General features: G+C 40.1%; 1 protein-coding gene across 1 annotated transcript in view; it reads right to left on the bottom strand.

Annotated features, from left to right (window-relative positions):
* Positions 1-15,850, bottom strand: part of LOC110101191 (ABC transporter B family member 5) — a 28,484-nt gene extending 12,634 nt beyond the window's left edge. The window contains exons 1-5 of the mRNA XM_020828985.2: positions 15,816-15,850; positions 15,180-15,490; positions 14,529-14,583; positions 14,248-14,423; positions 13,940-14,161 (exon numbers count right to left, since the gene is read on the bottom strand). Coding sequence (XP_020684644.1) covers positions 13,940-14,161; positions 14,248-14,423; positions 14,529-14,583; positions 15,180-15,476 — 750 coding nt within the window. The 5' untranslated portion in view covers positions 15,477-15,490; positions 15,816-15,850. The remainder of the gene's footprint in view (positions 1-13,939; positions 14,162-14,247; positions 14,424-14,528; positions 14,584-15,179; positions 15,491-15,815) is intronic.
* Positions 15,851-16,199: the final 349 nt, after the last annotated feature.

Here is a 16,199-nt window from a genome sequence, read left to right as displayed (position 1 = left end):
AATTAATATTATTAGTTACTATTATAGCTTAATATTATTAATCACTCTTATTATTATTATTATGTAAACAAAAAAGGGAGAAAATTTAAAAAAAGAAAGAAAAGAAAAAAAAAAGGAAAGAGAAATGAGAGAAAACAAAAAAAAGAGAGGAAGATAAAAAAGGGGAAATTTTGGTGTACTTTCATCGCCACCTTGTTGTCGTCAACATCGTCGTCGAAGGTATAAATGTCCCTTAAACTCAAAATCTAAAAAATCTTGTTTTCGACGCTCATGGTGCACTGAAAATTATCTACACATGCTTTTCTCTAGCTTCGTGGGAGGGAACCCGATGCAGCGCTAGCGACGAGGTAAGTGAGCATTGTGCACTCTTTTCTCTAGTGTGGCAGGGAAAAACTTAAGTACCAGTATATGTACCTTAGTGCCTGTAAGGAAAAATTGTGTTTTCAAAACATGTACCTCTGAAAACCCATCACTACAGGAAAACACACGAATACCGTCGGATGTTCCGGCGGAATTTTTTGCGTCGGTAAATACGACATTTGTATCGGCGTATCATGCGAAGGAATAATAACGGCGTTCTTTCCGGCGCATCCTGCGACGGAAACTTCCTGACGTCCCATGCGCCGGTGATATCGTTAGAAATTAGCAGCATTTCATTCTTACCGGCGGACTTTACGGCGGATTAGGTACGGCGCAGTTACCGGCGGATAATACGTCGACTGTTTTAAACTCAACGACTTGGAACCGACGAAAAAGACACCGGAAAACGTTCCGGCGTCTAGGACGCCGAAAAATCCGCCGGCGAAAGCCCTATTTTCGAACACGACCCCGTATGGCTGCTCATTTTATTCCGTCATTTCTCTCGCATCTCCAGTCTCTCTCGTCGCCCCAGCGTCGCCCACCCTAGATCGCCGTCGCCGAGCTCTGTAGACGTTCACGGGACGTCGCCGACGATCACCGCCTTCATCGCCGGCGAAAGGAGACCTGTTTCGCAAAATTCAACCGTCAGTTTCCACCGCCTCCCGATTTTCCGCCGCCTCCCGATTTTGTCGATTGTAAGATTTTTTTTTCTTCAAGTTATTTTTTATTAGACACTTGCTAGAGGATGCACATATTAGATGTTTTTTTGTTGATAAATTTTTCAAAATCAATTTGGATTCATGCCGGGTAGGTCTATTATGGAAGTCATACATTTATTGAGAGGTTTGATGGAGAAATATAGAGAGAATAAGGAGGATCTACATATGATATTTGTTGATTTAGAGAAAGCATATGATAAAGTTCCAAGAGGAGTGCTATTGAGAGTTCTTGCAAAAAAGAAGAGTTAATAGCGCTTATATTCAAATCATTAAAAATATGTATGCATGAGCTATTACTTGTTTTAACAGCTGCACCAGAGCAGGCGACAGATGATCGAATGTTGATGGCACCTGAAGGTGATACGTACTTACATTCTATTTTATTTAAGCTAACGAACATATTTATTTTATATTATATATTTGTCTCACATAACCTTATTTTTGTAGGTTCTACCCATCAAAACAACCGACGCTCCTTACGTTTCTTGGAAGAAAGTCCCGAAAGAAGTCCGGGAAAAGTGGATTAAAGATTTTGAGGTATTTTTGGGTTTTATTTTTTATGTTATGTCTAATTAAACAGTTTATTCTTTTTTACTTAAGCTAACAAACATATATATTCTATATTGTATGTATTTGAATGCAGAAAAATTTTTGTTGCTTGTCCCAGCACAATGACAAAATTAGAAAGAATTTTGAGAAGCGTGGGTCCACTCGGATGCGCAACATGTTCACAGACATTAGAAAGTCTGGCGAGCGACCATTGTGGATTGGAGAGACTATATGGGCTAAGTTGAACACTGCTTGGGGCACCGCAGAGTATAGTAGGAGGAGGGATCAAAATCAACAGAACAGAGCTTCTGATGTTGGGGGCTTGGCTAGTGCCCTTCATACTTGCGGCTGCATTCCACATACTGAGCACAGGCGATGTTTGGTAATGAATTTTAAAAGTTTTTTAACATTTTTCTTTAATACAAATATTAATAGAATTCTCTTACAGAAAGAGATGCTGGGTAGAGAACCAACTCCTGTGGAATTGCATAGTCACACTCATAAGCAACAGGAGTGTTGCATCCTGGAATATTCACGGCGGTAGAGAAATATAAAGTTTATCGTCTTAGCATTGTACGAAGATCCAGCACACACACAGAAAAAGAGAGAGTGTAGCATTCATAAGAGACACCAGAGTTTTTACATGAAAAACCCCTAAAAAGGGGAAAAAACCACGAGCCTGGCCCAGTTTGAATGAATCCACTAGTATTTGTAGTCGTTACAAATGAAGCTCTTCCTTGGGAGAAGGCCTTGGATTGATGTAGCAAATGTACATCATACAGATTGCATTACATAGTAGGAATTACATATACATGTTTGTCTGGTCGGAAGGACCGTAGTCGGCAGGAGACCGGGGTCAGAAAGACCGTTGTCTGTTGATGGAGGTCGGAAGGACCATAGTAGGCGACGAAGGCCTGAAAAGAAAAGCCTATGTAAGTATATGTGTTTAATAATTTCTATTTTTAGTTTAATTATATATATTTATATTCTACTTTTACAGGATGAGTATACACGGCTTCGAGAGAGTCAGACCGCATCAGGTGAGGGTTCTTCTGGTAGCTCTGTGGAGTATTCTGAGTACCGCATCTGATCGCAAGCCGTTGGAGGAATGCAACATAGCAGAGTTTATGGTTTAGGTTTGCAAGCTCAGACATACGAGGGGATGACCTCTACTGGATCCAGCTTCGCAGCCAATTCACATGAGTCCTTACATACTCAACAAATAACTACCCTTCAAACGGAACTAGAACAAGTAAGGAAATCACAAGCTGATTGGCAAGTTCAGTTGCAAGCACATATTCAAATGCAGATGTAGGAGCAACACAATCAGTTGTTGGATAAAATGCTCAAAATGAGGGAGCAGTTGACTGGAAAAGAGGTAGCTCCAACTAAGGATGAGTCCACGGATTCAGAGTAGTTTAGTTTAATCATATGAACTTGTTTACTTTTTTGAATCTGTGTTATTGAATAATCTGTGATGTTTTTAATATTAGTTGGTTGATGCTATTGAACAATCTGTGTTAATGGACATTTATGTTTTTAAGTATATATTGAAGTTTTTGATATCTGTGATGTGTAGATCTGTGTTGTTGAACTGTTATTGTATGTATTTGTATATATTTGCAGGTGTGGAAATTCGATTGTTGGTTGGGAAGCCTTTTTTTTGTTATTGCTACAGGTTTCCGGCAGATTTGGCATCGGAAAAACGCCGGAAACGACGATACAACGAATTGATGGTTTATTACCGGCGTTTTATTTCCGCCGGAAGTACTGGAAGAAATGGCGCCGTAAAAAGGTCGTAGCTTTTAGTTACGGCGACACTTACGGCGTTTTATCCGCCGGCGTTTCCGGCGCAGAAAGGCGCCGAAAAAAAGTCATGCCTTTAGTTACGACGCACCTTACGGCATTTTATCCGCCGGCGTTTCTGGCGGATAGATGAGTCGTAAATTCCGGTGTATATAACGCCGGAGTAATCTGGAAAAAGACGTCGTTTTTCTAACACATTTTGTGCCGGTAATGCGTCGGAACGTGCGCCGGAAAGATTTCCGACGTCTAATATACATCGGAAGACTTTTTTCGACGCGCACCAAACCAACGTATTAAATTCCGACGGAAAGACGCCGGAAACCAAGGATTTCCGTCGTATTTTATGGTTTACCAACGGATTTTGTCCACCGGCAATAACGGGTTTTCTTGCAGTGCATGTAAGCCTTTCTCTGGAGTGTTGGGATTGAAGAGGCTGGCTGCAGTGTCGTCCAACACTGACCATGCACGTCTTTCTCTAACGTGGTGAGAAGACTAAGACTTCCCAAATTTCCCCTAAACAGAGGAGACGACGGGGGCTGCCAAAATTCCAACTGAAAATACAAAGGACATAAACAAATACAGGGGACCAAACTTGAACAATTAACAAGGAACTAAACCTGCAAATCAAACCGCAGGAAACAAAATTTAACTAAAATCACATTGAACTGAACTTGAGCATATGCAGGGAACTGGACATTCAGCTTTAAAATGTACAATCTCATTAAAATGCAAATGCTAGCTAGCAAGTCGGACCATTCAAATGAGCATTAATGAATAAGCATAAGGGAACTAATGAACAAGCCCTCAAATGCCCACTAGCGATGGACAATAAAAATTAAAGTGGCTTGTGACCTTCAACCTACCAATTTGCAAATAGGAGCAAATGACTTACAAATACCATAAAAATGGATCTTTAATGAATGCACTAATCCATCAAAGAAATATCAAGTTCAAGTTGAGTTGTGGTCCTCCCACAGTCAACACTAACCAACATGCAGGCAAATAACGGTCTTCTATGAACATTAAAAAAATTAATATGCAATGAATGTAGCAACTCACCAGCTAACATGCATAAAGAGTTTAGTGATGAATGCAGCAACGCCCTGTAATCAACATTAAAATACAATGAAACGTATTCGACCTTGCAAATAATGAAATGGAGGAAAATGTATAATTTGATTGCAAGCAGATGTACAAAGTTCCTAAATGATACAGTAAGTTGCATACGAATGACGGCAGTTTATGTGTGATGTTCACATAAGTAATGAAAGAAAATACAGTAATCCCTAAAAGAAGCAACAACAGATATACTGCAAAGATGGTCAGTCCTTTGTAAACACAAATATACACACAACATATCATTTGAGGGCAAAGGCAACATATTTGGAATACATACAAACGCCCCTGAAGTTGTTGATATGCAAAAAATGCAAGTACATGTAAGTCACCATAGAAGACTTGTTACGTAAACTACATGTCATCTACTAGCAAATACAGAAGACCTTCATTAAATATTGACACCTACGATTCGTTGTAGGAAACTCATTATGTATAGAATATATTATCCAACAGCAAATGCAAAAAAACTCATAAATGCAAATACCTATAAATGACTGCAGGATATTAGTTGGTACATGACAGTCTACCAGCATAAAGAAGTAAATGAACCATAACTCAATGATAGCATTCACCTGTAAGCAAAAGTAAAGAATCAATAGTAAAAACTACAAGCCACTGATAAATTGAGGCAACATATTTGCGACGTCAAGTTGTTACGCCAAATAGACCTGTTTACTTACAGACGATAGGTGGAAGGTTCCTGATACGTTGTATAGTATATCTGTCAACAAAAATACAGTCCTACAGGTTGAATGTTTATTAAGATGATAACATGCAAAAGATGAATGAGCTAAACTGTGTTGTCAATGCGCTACAAATTAAATTCAATGCGCTACAACATCAAGCTACCGGATCCGCAACATTCGTACAAGCGAACAGAATATGCCTCTCAAGCTTTAAATGAAATTTTACACAAAATTTAGCGACAATCATTTAGTGCAAATAAATTTATTTAAATATTTAAATATCTCCCCCTTGTGCATTAAAATATGATTACCCGCATGAGCCCCAACAAGCGTGATGTATGCGACACACGTGATGACTGAGGATGCCGCGTGGGTCAAACATGAATCTAAGTTCGAGCTCGATCATCCTATGTGAATAGATAGGAATTGACATGGCTCCAACTATAAAGCAAATATACGATCATGACATCAACTAGGATATTTATTTTATACATTCATTTTAGTCATATAACAGAGAAAATTTGCTAATAAAAGCATAAAGCTGATGATGAACCTGATCCTTTATTGTCAAGTTGACAAAGTAGACAAGGCTCAACCAATAAAATGAAATTGCCCATAAGAACCTGTTACGAGTGGACCGGTCACGGGACCGGTCCGATGCTACGCCAGGCGGAACAACAAAAAGGGGCGGAACTCCCCTGTGGACCCCACACATGCTTAAATTGAATTTGGGAGGGAGATTTTTGAATGAGGGGATGTTTTAGGAAGTCCATTATTGTCCTTTATGATTAATTTGTATAATTAGGAGTTTGGGGGAGAATTGGGGGTCATCTTGAATTTGAATTCTATTTGAGATCTAGGATTTGTGTTCTTGGGCTCTTGGCTTTGTTGGAGATCGTTGGAGAGTTGCTCTTCCTCTCGGATTGAAGAACAAAGTGTATCTTTGCTGTTTTCTTTGGTTTCTAGTGAAATACAAGCATAATCTTGTGTTTTTCTTCCCGTTTCCCTATTTCCAGCTGTATTTTTGCTGAATTTCTGCTGTTTTACTGCTGGGGACAGCAGTTTGCTGCTGTAATTTTACTGGTTTGGGTTAGGAATACTTGAGAACTCAAGTATTATCTATCAAATTGGTATCAGAGCATCGATTTGGGACCACTGGCGGCTGAAACTCTGAAATTTCAGCAAGTTTATCGTCTCCGGAAGAAGATTTTTTGGGGATCCGTTAGAAGAACGATGGCTAGAAAGAAGGTGGACGTCTTGGAAGGCGAATTCGGTCAATTGAAAACCGATTTGGAGGAAAGATTTTTTTATTTTCAAAATCAAATCACCACCAACAATGAAAGGTTGGAGGGAAAATTTACGGCCATGGAAGAAATTATTGGAGATGAAGACTAATATGACGACGTCGGAAGCAAGAGAGACTACCGGAGACCATGGCGTAGGAGGAAATCCGAACCCGCTTAGGGGGAGGAGGAATCCGGATGTAGAGATCCTTGAGGGAGAAGACGACATGCCACCTCTAGAGCCACTTTCTAGAGAGGAGATGAGCATGGGAAATGATCGAAGATGTGCTGATTTTAGCGGAAGAAGAGAGGAATTTCAGCGTCGAGGTGCTGATTTTGAAGGCAGAAGAGGGGAATATGATAGAAGTGCAGATTTTAGCGGAAGAAGAGAAGAATTTCAGCGTCGAGGTGCTGATTTTGAAAGGGGAAGAGGGGAATATGACGACGGATGCGGATACCATCGTCGGAGGGAGGACCGGGACACTTGGGGAGCACCTACTCTTCGAAGAATGGGAGGTTATAGAGAGTACCGGGGTAACGGAAGGGATCCGAAGGTGAGGAAGTTGAAGATGCCCATCTTTGAGGGTGAAGATGGTCATGGCTGGATATATAAGGTGGAGCGTTACTTTGCAGTCAACGGGTTGACAGATGATGAGAAGATGACGGCGGCAGGATTGTGTCTGGAAGGGAAGGCGTTGGCATGGTATCAGTGGCGAGACAGGAGAGAGCCTGTCAGGAACTAGAGAGAGTTCAAGGATTGTTTATTAGAGCGTTTCCGAGCTGATGGGGGAGGAGATTTCTATGAGCAGTTCTTTGCCCTGACTCAGGAGGGGACCGTGGCTGACTATCGGGACAGATTCGAGTACTTGGCTAGCCGTTTGGATCACATCTCAGAATCGGCCCTGGAGGGGAATTTCATGAAGGGACTCAAATCGGAGATACGAACAACTGTCAGTGTTGGAGCCAAGGAACTTAGGCAAGGCTATGGAGCTTGCACAATTGGTAGAAGATCAGAAGAGATCAGAAAGAAGAGCTTGAGGCAACTACTCAGGGGGGTCATACAAGATGACTACTGCGATGTTACCCTCCAAAGGGGTAGCGACAGGTGGTCAGAAGGAAGCACCCAAGGAAAAGACGGGAGGAGGAAATGGGGACAGTTCAAAAGGCTGACCGAAAAAGAAATGCAGGACAAGAGAGCAACGGGGTTGTGCTTCAGATGCGATGAGAAGTACATGCCGAGGCACAGGTGCAAGGACCGAACTCTTCAGGTTCTCCTTATCTGTGAAGATGAGGAAGACGAGGAGGGAGGAGGCAGCAAATCTGATGAGGAGGAGGAGAAGCTGCACCTGGATGTGGCAGAAGTCTCCCTCAACTCTGTAGTGGGATTCACCCCGAGTCACACTATGAAAGTGAGAGGAGAGATAGCTGACCGCGAGGTGGTTGTGTTGATTGACAGTGGGGCAACCCACAATTTTATGGCCAAGGCTGGGGTGTCACTTAAATCCCTAATCCGAACCATCCAGGAGGAAGGGGGAGGCTACTTGGTGGAGTTACACCGTCTGGAAGGAATCAGAATTGAGGAAGAAGGCACTATTCCTTCCTCAATACAGCCTCTTGTACAGCAGTTCATGGAGGTATTCCAACCTCCGTAGGGTTTGCCACCTCAAAGGGAGCTGGAATATTCCATCACTTTGAAGGAAGGGGAGACACCGATCAGTGTCCGCCCTTACCGTTACCTGCAGATCCAGAAGGATGAAATTGAGACGTTGATCCGGGAGATATTGGAGGCCGGGATCATCAGGCCAAGTGTTAGCCCTTTTTCTAGTCCAGTCCTCCTGGTCAAGAAGAAGGATGGGAGTTGGAGATTCTGTGTGGATTACAGGGCTCTAAATAAGGGCACTGTACCAGACAAGTTCCCAATTTCGGTGATTGATGAGTTACTTGATGAGCTGCATGGGGCGGTGTTGTTCTCTAAGTTGGATTTAAAATCGGGTTACCATCAGATCAGGATGAAGGAAACCGATGTGCCAAAAACAGCATTCAAGACACACAAATGACATTATGAGTTTCTGGTGATGCCCTTTGGGTTGACTAATGCTCCGGCTACTTTCCAATCCTTGATGAACAGAGTATTTAAGCAGTACCTCAGAAAGTTCGTCCTGGTCTTCTTTGATGACATCTTGGTGTACAGCAAAATTGTAGGGGAACATTTGGAACACTTGAGGATTGTTCTAAAAGTCCTACAGGAGCACCAGTTAAAAGCTAATCTGAAGAAGTGCAGCTTTGCCCAGACCAGTGTGGAATACTTGGGACATGTGTCCCAAGGAGTGGAGGCAGATTTGAGTAAAATTGAGGCAATGCAGAAATGGCTGCTACCTAGGAACCTCAGGGAATTGAGGGGATTTCTAGGATTGACTGGATACTACAGGAAGTTTGTGAAGGGATGCAGTACCATTGCCTGGCCTTTGACTGAGTAGCTGAAGGACAATTTTTGCTGGGGAGAGGCAGCCACCCAGGAGTTCGAGAGGTTAAAGGAAGCCATGACGACTGTTCCTGTTCTATCCCTACCAGACTTTGGTCAAGCATTTGTGGTAGAGACCGACGCGTCAGGATATGGGTTGGGAGCAGTGTTGATGCAGAACCACAAGCCTGTAGCATACTTCAGTCAAGTGCTATCAACCAGGGAAAGACTGAAATCAGTGTACGAGAGAGAGCTGATGGCGATTGTCTTGGCCATTCAGAAGTGGCGCCCCTACCTTTTGGGGCGACATTTCATTGTCCGTACTGATCAGAGAAGTTTAAAGTATCTACTGGGGCAAAGAATGGTGACTGAGGAGCATTAGAGGTGGCTCTCCAAACTGTTGGGCTACGACTTCGAGATCCAGTACAAGCCGGGTTTGGAAAATAAAACAGCTGACGCCCTATCCAGATGTGTTGGGGAGCTCCAGGAGCTAACTCTGTCAGTACCATTGATGGTTGATTGGGGGGCCATCAAGGAAGAAAGCAAGCTAGATGAAGAATTGTGGAAGATCAGGGAGGACCTACATAAAGACAAGATTAGCCATCCGGGCCACTGCATTGAGGGGGAGAGATTATTGTATCAAGGGAGGTTTGTGATGCCACGAACGTCCGTACATATCCCCCACTTATTGCAGGAGTTCCATGGCAGTGCAGTTGGAGGTCATTCAGGAGTCCAGAAGACATATAGGAGGCTAGCAGCGGAGCTCTATTGGAGGGGCATGCATAAAGATGTGGAAGAGCTGGTGGCAAGGTGTGAGGTGTGCCAAAGAAATAAATATATGGCGATGGCACCAGGAGGGCTACTCCAACCCTTGGAACTTCCAAACAAAGTTTGGGAGGAAGTGTCCATGGACTTCATTGACGGCCTACCTCGCTCAGAGGGATTCACAATCATTTTGGTAGTGGTAGACCGCCTTAGTAAGTATGCCCATTTCGTCCTCCTGCGGCACCCGTACACCGCGGTCTCAGTGGCAGCAGCATTTATTAGATAAGTGGTGCGATTACACGGATTCACTGCTTCCATTATGTCAGATAGAGACAAGGTTTTCCTCAGTCAATTCTGGAAGGAACTCTTTCGAATGCAGGGCACTATTCTCAAGAGGAGTACCGCCTACCATCCACAGACATACGGACAGACCGAGGTGGTAAATCGGAGCTTGGAAACCTATTTAAGGTGTTTTGCTTCAGAAACACCACGTAAGTGGGCCAAATGGTTACCTTGGGCAGAGTACTGGTATAATACTTCGTATCACTCAGCATCCCAAATGACCCCTTTCAAGGTACTTTATGGAAGAGACCCCCCACAGTTAGTGCATTATGGAAAGGGAAACACACCAATCTTTTCAGTTGAGCAATACTTAGAAGAAAGAGATCAGGTGCTGGAGGAGTTAAAGAAGCATTTAGAGTTGTTCTTCCTCTCGGATTGAAGAACAAAGTGTATCTTTGCTGTTTTCTTTGGTTTCTAGTGAAATACAAGCATAATCTTGTGTTTTTCTTCCCGTTTCCCTATTTCCTGCTGTATTTTTGCTGAATTTCTGCTGTTTTACTGCTGGTGACAGCAGTTTGCTGCTGTAATTTTACTGGTTTGGGTTAGGAATACTTGAGAAATCAAGTATTAACTATCAGAAGGGGACTGTAAATATTTAAAATGCCTCCCAAATTTTTATAAAATATAAGCATTTAAGCTAACTTCAATGTTAACGCGATGATGGCCGTGTTGGTAGAAAATCTTAATCGGAGGGGACCACAAACATCTAAAATGCCTCCCAAATTCCAATAAAATACAAGCATTTAAGATAAGTTCAACGTCACACCGATGATGGTCGTGTTGGAATCTCAACCGAATGGGCCACAAACATTAAAAATACCCAAAAATTCCCATGAAATACATTTAATAATATAAATATTTAGAATTGAAATAAAATACTTAAACACTTGAAGCAAACTACTCATCAACCCTCTACAACAGTTTGTTGATGTGAATAAATATGAAAATCAATTCAACTCACAAAGAGCAAATGTCTGGTCGAGAATATCACTAGGATTCATTCTCAATCCATCTTTTGCCAATAAGGACATGACACGTGTCCTCTAACCAGTGATTTCATTGTCAAATGGCACCATAGGTAAGCAATTATGATTGTCCTTTGACCTGGTGATTTTGCCGCCAAATAGCACCATTAAATTACGGTAATGGTCAAAACCCATATGTTCCCCAAAGGCGCTAAATTATTGAGTAATGAATCAATGAGATATGACCGATAAGGCACGAAACCCTCTATTAGCTAAGGTGGATTCGAATTTATCCATTTAGATAAATATTCACCTCAAATCTACGAGGTACCCTTAGATAAAGCAACTCATGGATGCCGACAAAAATCCTTCTGTCAAGTTGGGTCGACGACCTCCTCTTACTTAGTAGACCAGGGACTATGATGGCCGGGATGACATAACCATGGGATCTTGATCGGGTCTATCATCACTCCCCCCACCATTCGCTTTAAATGAGAGGTGGTAAATTTCAAATTTTAAATACCTAAACATATTGCTACAATATGCTGTATACTACGTATCTGTGTGAATACTATGTACATGTTCGACGACTAGCTTTAATCGAAAGTTCTCCCTCATTTTTGGGAGGGGTAATTAACTATAGAGGCTTGCGCCTATAGGAAACCTGAACTCATATCATAAAGTCCTCACAAAATGAGGACGAAATCTCTAGGTAATATCTTATTCAAAACCCAATTTGCCTTCTAAAAATTCGGCTCAGAACTCAATCGTTAAAACTCTCCTTGACGACCTCGAAAAAAAAAAAGAGAGAAAGTGGGCCGTGGAGAGGCTGGGGCATGAATTTTTGGAGCCCATAATAGTATTATTAAAATTATTATTTTGTTTATTATTATTTATATTTTCATTTTTATTTTTTAATTTAGCCTCATTCTTGTTATTAATCATCTAAGTATAAGAAAAAGTTTTCTTCATTTCATTGCAAACCTTTGTTCTGAATGAAACAAAATAATAATCAAATAGAGTCAGCATGGTAAGCAACTTGCCCCACCATCTGCCATGAGGACATACTTCTTTTCAATTATCTTCTCCTTCTCAAGTTTTGCATTAGATTTTTCTTTTTTATTTTTATTTAGATCAGTTCTTAAAACTACTATTAAAGGAGTCATTCCAACATCATTCTGTGATGCCTCTAGCACAACATTCAAGATCAAGGCGTGGGCTCTTCCTAGCAACTATTGAGCAAGTTGAAAAGATTTATTAATGATTTTCTTAGAGGTTTAGGATAAAAAAAATGTCCCAACCATCTTTAAGCTAAGAAGAATAAGAGTTAGAGGAATGACCTAAAATGACCTTATCAAATCTTTGGCTCAAATTCATAAGGTATTCCATCGTGCGATCACAGTTCCTTGTTTGAATTTCTTTCAAGCCAACCTTTGAATCTAAAGGAGTCTTCAATTGTGTTTGTGTGGCCTAACATTCAATGGTTAGGGCAAAAATTAGAGTGATCCATTTGATTTGCCTCTTTCGACTTCTTGGCCTCCAGTAATGCGAAGTTTGCTTTCTCAAGGAAATTTTTGAGAATTTTCCTAACTGCCTCGCTTTTGAAAGAATAAACTTGATTTATTTTATTTACAAATCACGGATTTAGGGGACCATTTCTTTTATTATTATTATTATTATTATTATTATTATTATTATTTAATTTGAAATAAAAAACTTATTTTATATCCAAAATAAGTGTTATTTTTTATTGAATATTGCATAAAGTGTTGAGGGAAATTGGCAATAGTAGCGATTGATTGCTGGTGGCGACGGTGGAGTCCAACATAATTTTCACTTTTAAAAAATTAAAAACACCTAACATTTGTTTTAAGTGTTTTAAAAAGCAACTTAATTTCTGGCAGTTTCCCAATTTTTTTGGCGGCCTACGATATTGTTCGATATCGAAGTTTTTGGCATCAAGGCCGCCGGAAACCTGTATCAACTTTAAAAAAAAATTGATGTTGTTTTGCTAGCTCTTATGCTAACAAGCCCAAGAATCAAAATTAAATCCATGAGCTAAAATCTTATAAATAAAAAATACCATATTTCTAACAACCTTAAGGATGATCTCTTGCGGAGTGAAAGGAAGAAGAGCAAGGAAGGAGAGGAGATCACCTGCGGTTGGGGAGATGAAGATCAAGGACGGCGTCAGCTAGGGCGGATGGTCGGCTGGAGCTGCAACAATGAGACAGACTATCGGCATTCTCTGGGACGGAAAGAGTTGAAGCAGACGCATTGAAATGAAGGAGTAGGTCAAGGGAAATAGGGCTCATACCGTCAGAATTTTCGGCGGCTATAGCCGCCAAAAAAATTCACTTAAAACCAACGGTCATTCCGCCGATAATGATGTCGAACTTATCAAATACCGGCATAATTTCCATCGGTTCAATCCGCCGACTTAACCGCCGGAATTTTCGGCGGTCCCAAAGTCGCCGGAAATTCCGCCGATATTTTATAAATTTCCTATAGTGTCAAATCTTTATTGGTGTGAAATATTTTAGTGCAATCATAATGCAAACATTTGATATTTCATTGGCACTTTACTAGTTTTAGTTCAACATTTGATATCAATATATATATACACATATATATATATATATGAACTCTATATGCTTGCATAGTTGCATGTGCAAAAAAATGTATTTGTATCACTAAGTATTTTTGCAAATGCAAACATATAGGGATAATAATTTCTAGATTCCCTATAGAATGTCTATTAGTTATTAGTTAGTCTACTGCGCACATCCATCAAACAGTCATTTATACAGGTAGAAAGTGATGTAATGCGTGTGCTTTGGAGCATATGTATCAATTCTAGGTGCCATCATTGAGCAGTACTTACAGTTCTAATTGAACCAATCGTCTGTTCTACCACCACCGCTGCTTCAGCATAGGCTGTTTGTCCCTTTGAAGCCATCTTGGATACAATGACAGACACGATTGCAACAGCAACTGCAGCAAGCGGAATTATGGACAACATCACAAGGGCTAGAAGCCATCCTCGTGTAAATGCAACTATGAATCCACCAATAAATGCTGATATTAGCTGAATGAACTTACCAACCTGTAACATGCAGAAGATGGGAAAAAAATCATCAAAAAAGCAGCTTTCTGCTTCAATTTTAGAAATTTATTAACTTTGCACTGTACCTTCTCTCCCATAGCATTTTGCATAAGAAAACTGTCCCCAGACATCCTTCCAACAACATCACCTGTTACAGTCTCCTTGTCAAAGAAGGCAATTTCTTGCCTTAGTAGAGTTTTCAGATACAAGTTTCTTATTCTTGCAACCTGCCTCTCGCTTGTAACCATCCAGCAAGCCACCTCTGATTAAGAAGAGAAGATTGATACACAACCATTCAAAGTAAAATCATCTCATGTCAAATAAATTAGTCCCCTATCCTAATTAAATATATGAATGATAAACTTACGGAGGAAGGACGCCACTCCTGCAGCAACTGCCAAATAGACAAAATCAAGGGACACCTACTACATAACTAAAGTTTAGTGTCTTAAGTGACATGTTAAAACAAAAAGTTGGACTAATCCATTTCAGATTTCATCTTACCAAATGTAGCATTTTGTAGGTTTTTTTTATTATTTTAGATTCCTGATCAAAATTTAGATCCCATGTAGTGGAATAAAAATTTGATGTTGTTGTTGTTGATGATTAAAATTTGATCATTATAGATCTAAAATTTATTATATCATAAATATAATATATAAATAATAGATATGAACCTAAATAGATATAAGTAGTAAAACAAAAAAATAAATAGCATATGTGATAACAAGACAACTAAGAGCTTGCTTTTATCTCTTCCTTCTTCTATAAACAAAATAATAATAATAATATATTGCATTCATCTAAAAGTAAATATAATGGATTTGAGGTATAATTTGACAAAAAATTTGGTTAGAATATCCTCTCTAAATTTTTTTCTTCTCCGTATTCAAATAGTATAGAAAGGTAACAATAAAAAAAGTCTCAACAACATCAGATTATCGAATGAAGAATTGTGTAAGTCGTTTTTACTGAATAAGAGATACATGCAAATCAATAAAGTATCAAAAAAGCATACCTTTGAAATTCTATGAACCACATCATGAATATCTTTAGCTCCTCCAAAAGACTGGATGGCGTTCCCAAAGAGAATAGTCATAAGAGGCATAGCAGCCCCATTTGCCAGAGCTCCTAATGACCCCAGAATCATCAAAAAGAGATCAGCCGAATCAGCAAAAGAGAACAACTTGTAGATGGGAACAATATTTGTGTTCTCTTCCTTCTTATCACAGTACTTTTTACTCTTGATCCTATCCCCTTTCTTGCAACCCTCGCTTACACCATGAGGGAACTGCTCACTCTCTTCAATTGCCATCTCCACTTCTATCTCTATAAAAATCGACACCCAGTCAAACCCTAGTTTTCTATACCAACCTCAAAAATTTTCTAAGAGACAGATATTCTCCGCCATTCTTTACAAAACCAGAGAAGATTACAATAGATTTTCAGCTTTAATTAGGAGATCAAAATCTTCCAAGATGATCAAAAGAACAAAACCTACTTTGGCATATAAAAGAAAAAAGCTGAGAAAACAAATTAAAACCAATAAGTTCATCAAAAGGCATTCATTTCAAACAAAAACTAACAGGCTGTGAACTGAAGTGACAAAGAACAGACATAGAAAACAGTCTTGAGGAAAAATGGGAAGCTTCACCTTGAAATCCTGAGAAAGAGTCTGCTCCTGCCTCCTTACTTCACGAGAGCTGGCGTCTCTGAACTTTATACATACAAATAATTGATATAGTCGTTTGCTCGTTTCCAAAATTTGAAGCTTCCATTCTGCCCTTTGTCGCAAGCAAGTTCGTAACTTTGAGCCTTCAAACGGTCAAAAATATTCAATTGGAAGTCAATTTTTTTGAAGGATTCAATGAGTGCGCTGCTAGCATGCTACCGCACTGGCATTGAACATATGTGAATGTGTCTATTTTGGCAATTTGTGGAATATAATGTTCTTTACTAAAAAAAATATTTTCTTAAATAGGGGCCGGCAGGCTGTGGTTTCTTCCCGCAGCCTCCGCGGCGAAATTTTTCAGACAGG

The sequence above is a fragment of the Dendrobium catenatum genome, unplaced genomic scaffold (genome assembly GCF_001605985.2).
Source record: "Dendrobium catenatum unplaced genomic scaffold, ASM160598v2 fragScaff_scaffold_1056, whole genome shotgun sequence".
NCBI classification, from domain to species: domain Eukaryota; kingdom Viridiplantae; phylum Streptophyta; class Magnoliopsida; order Asparagales; family Orchidaceae; genus Dendrobium; species Dendrobium catenatum.
This window is presented reverse-complemented; position numbering and strand designations above follow the sequence as displayed.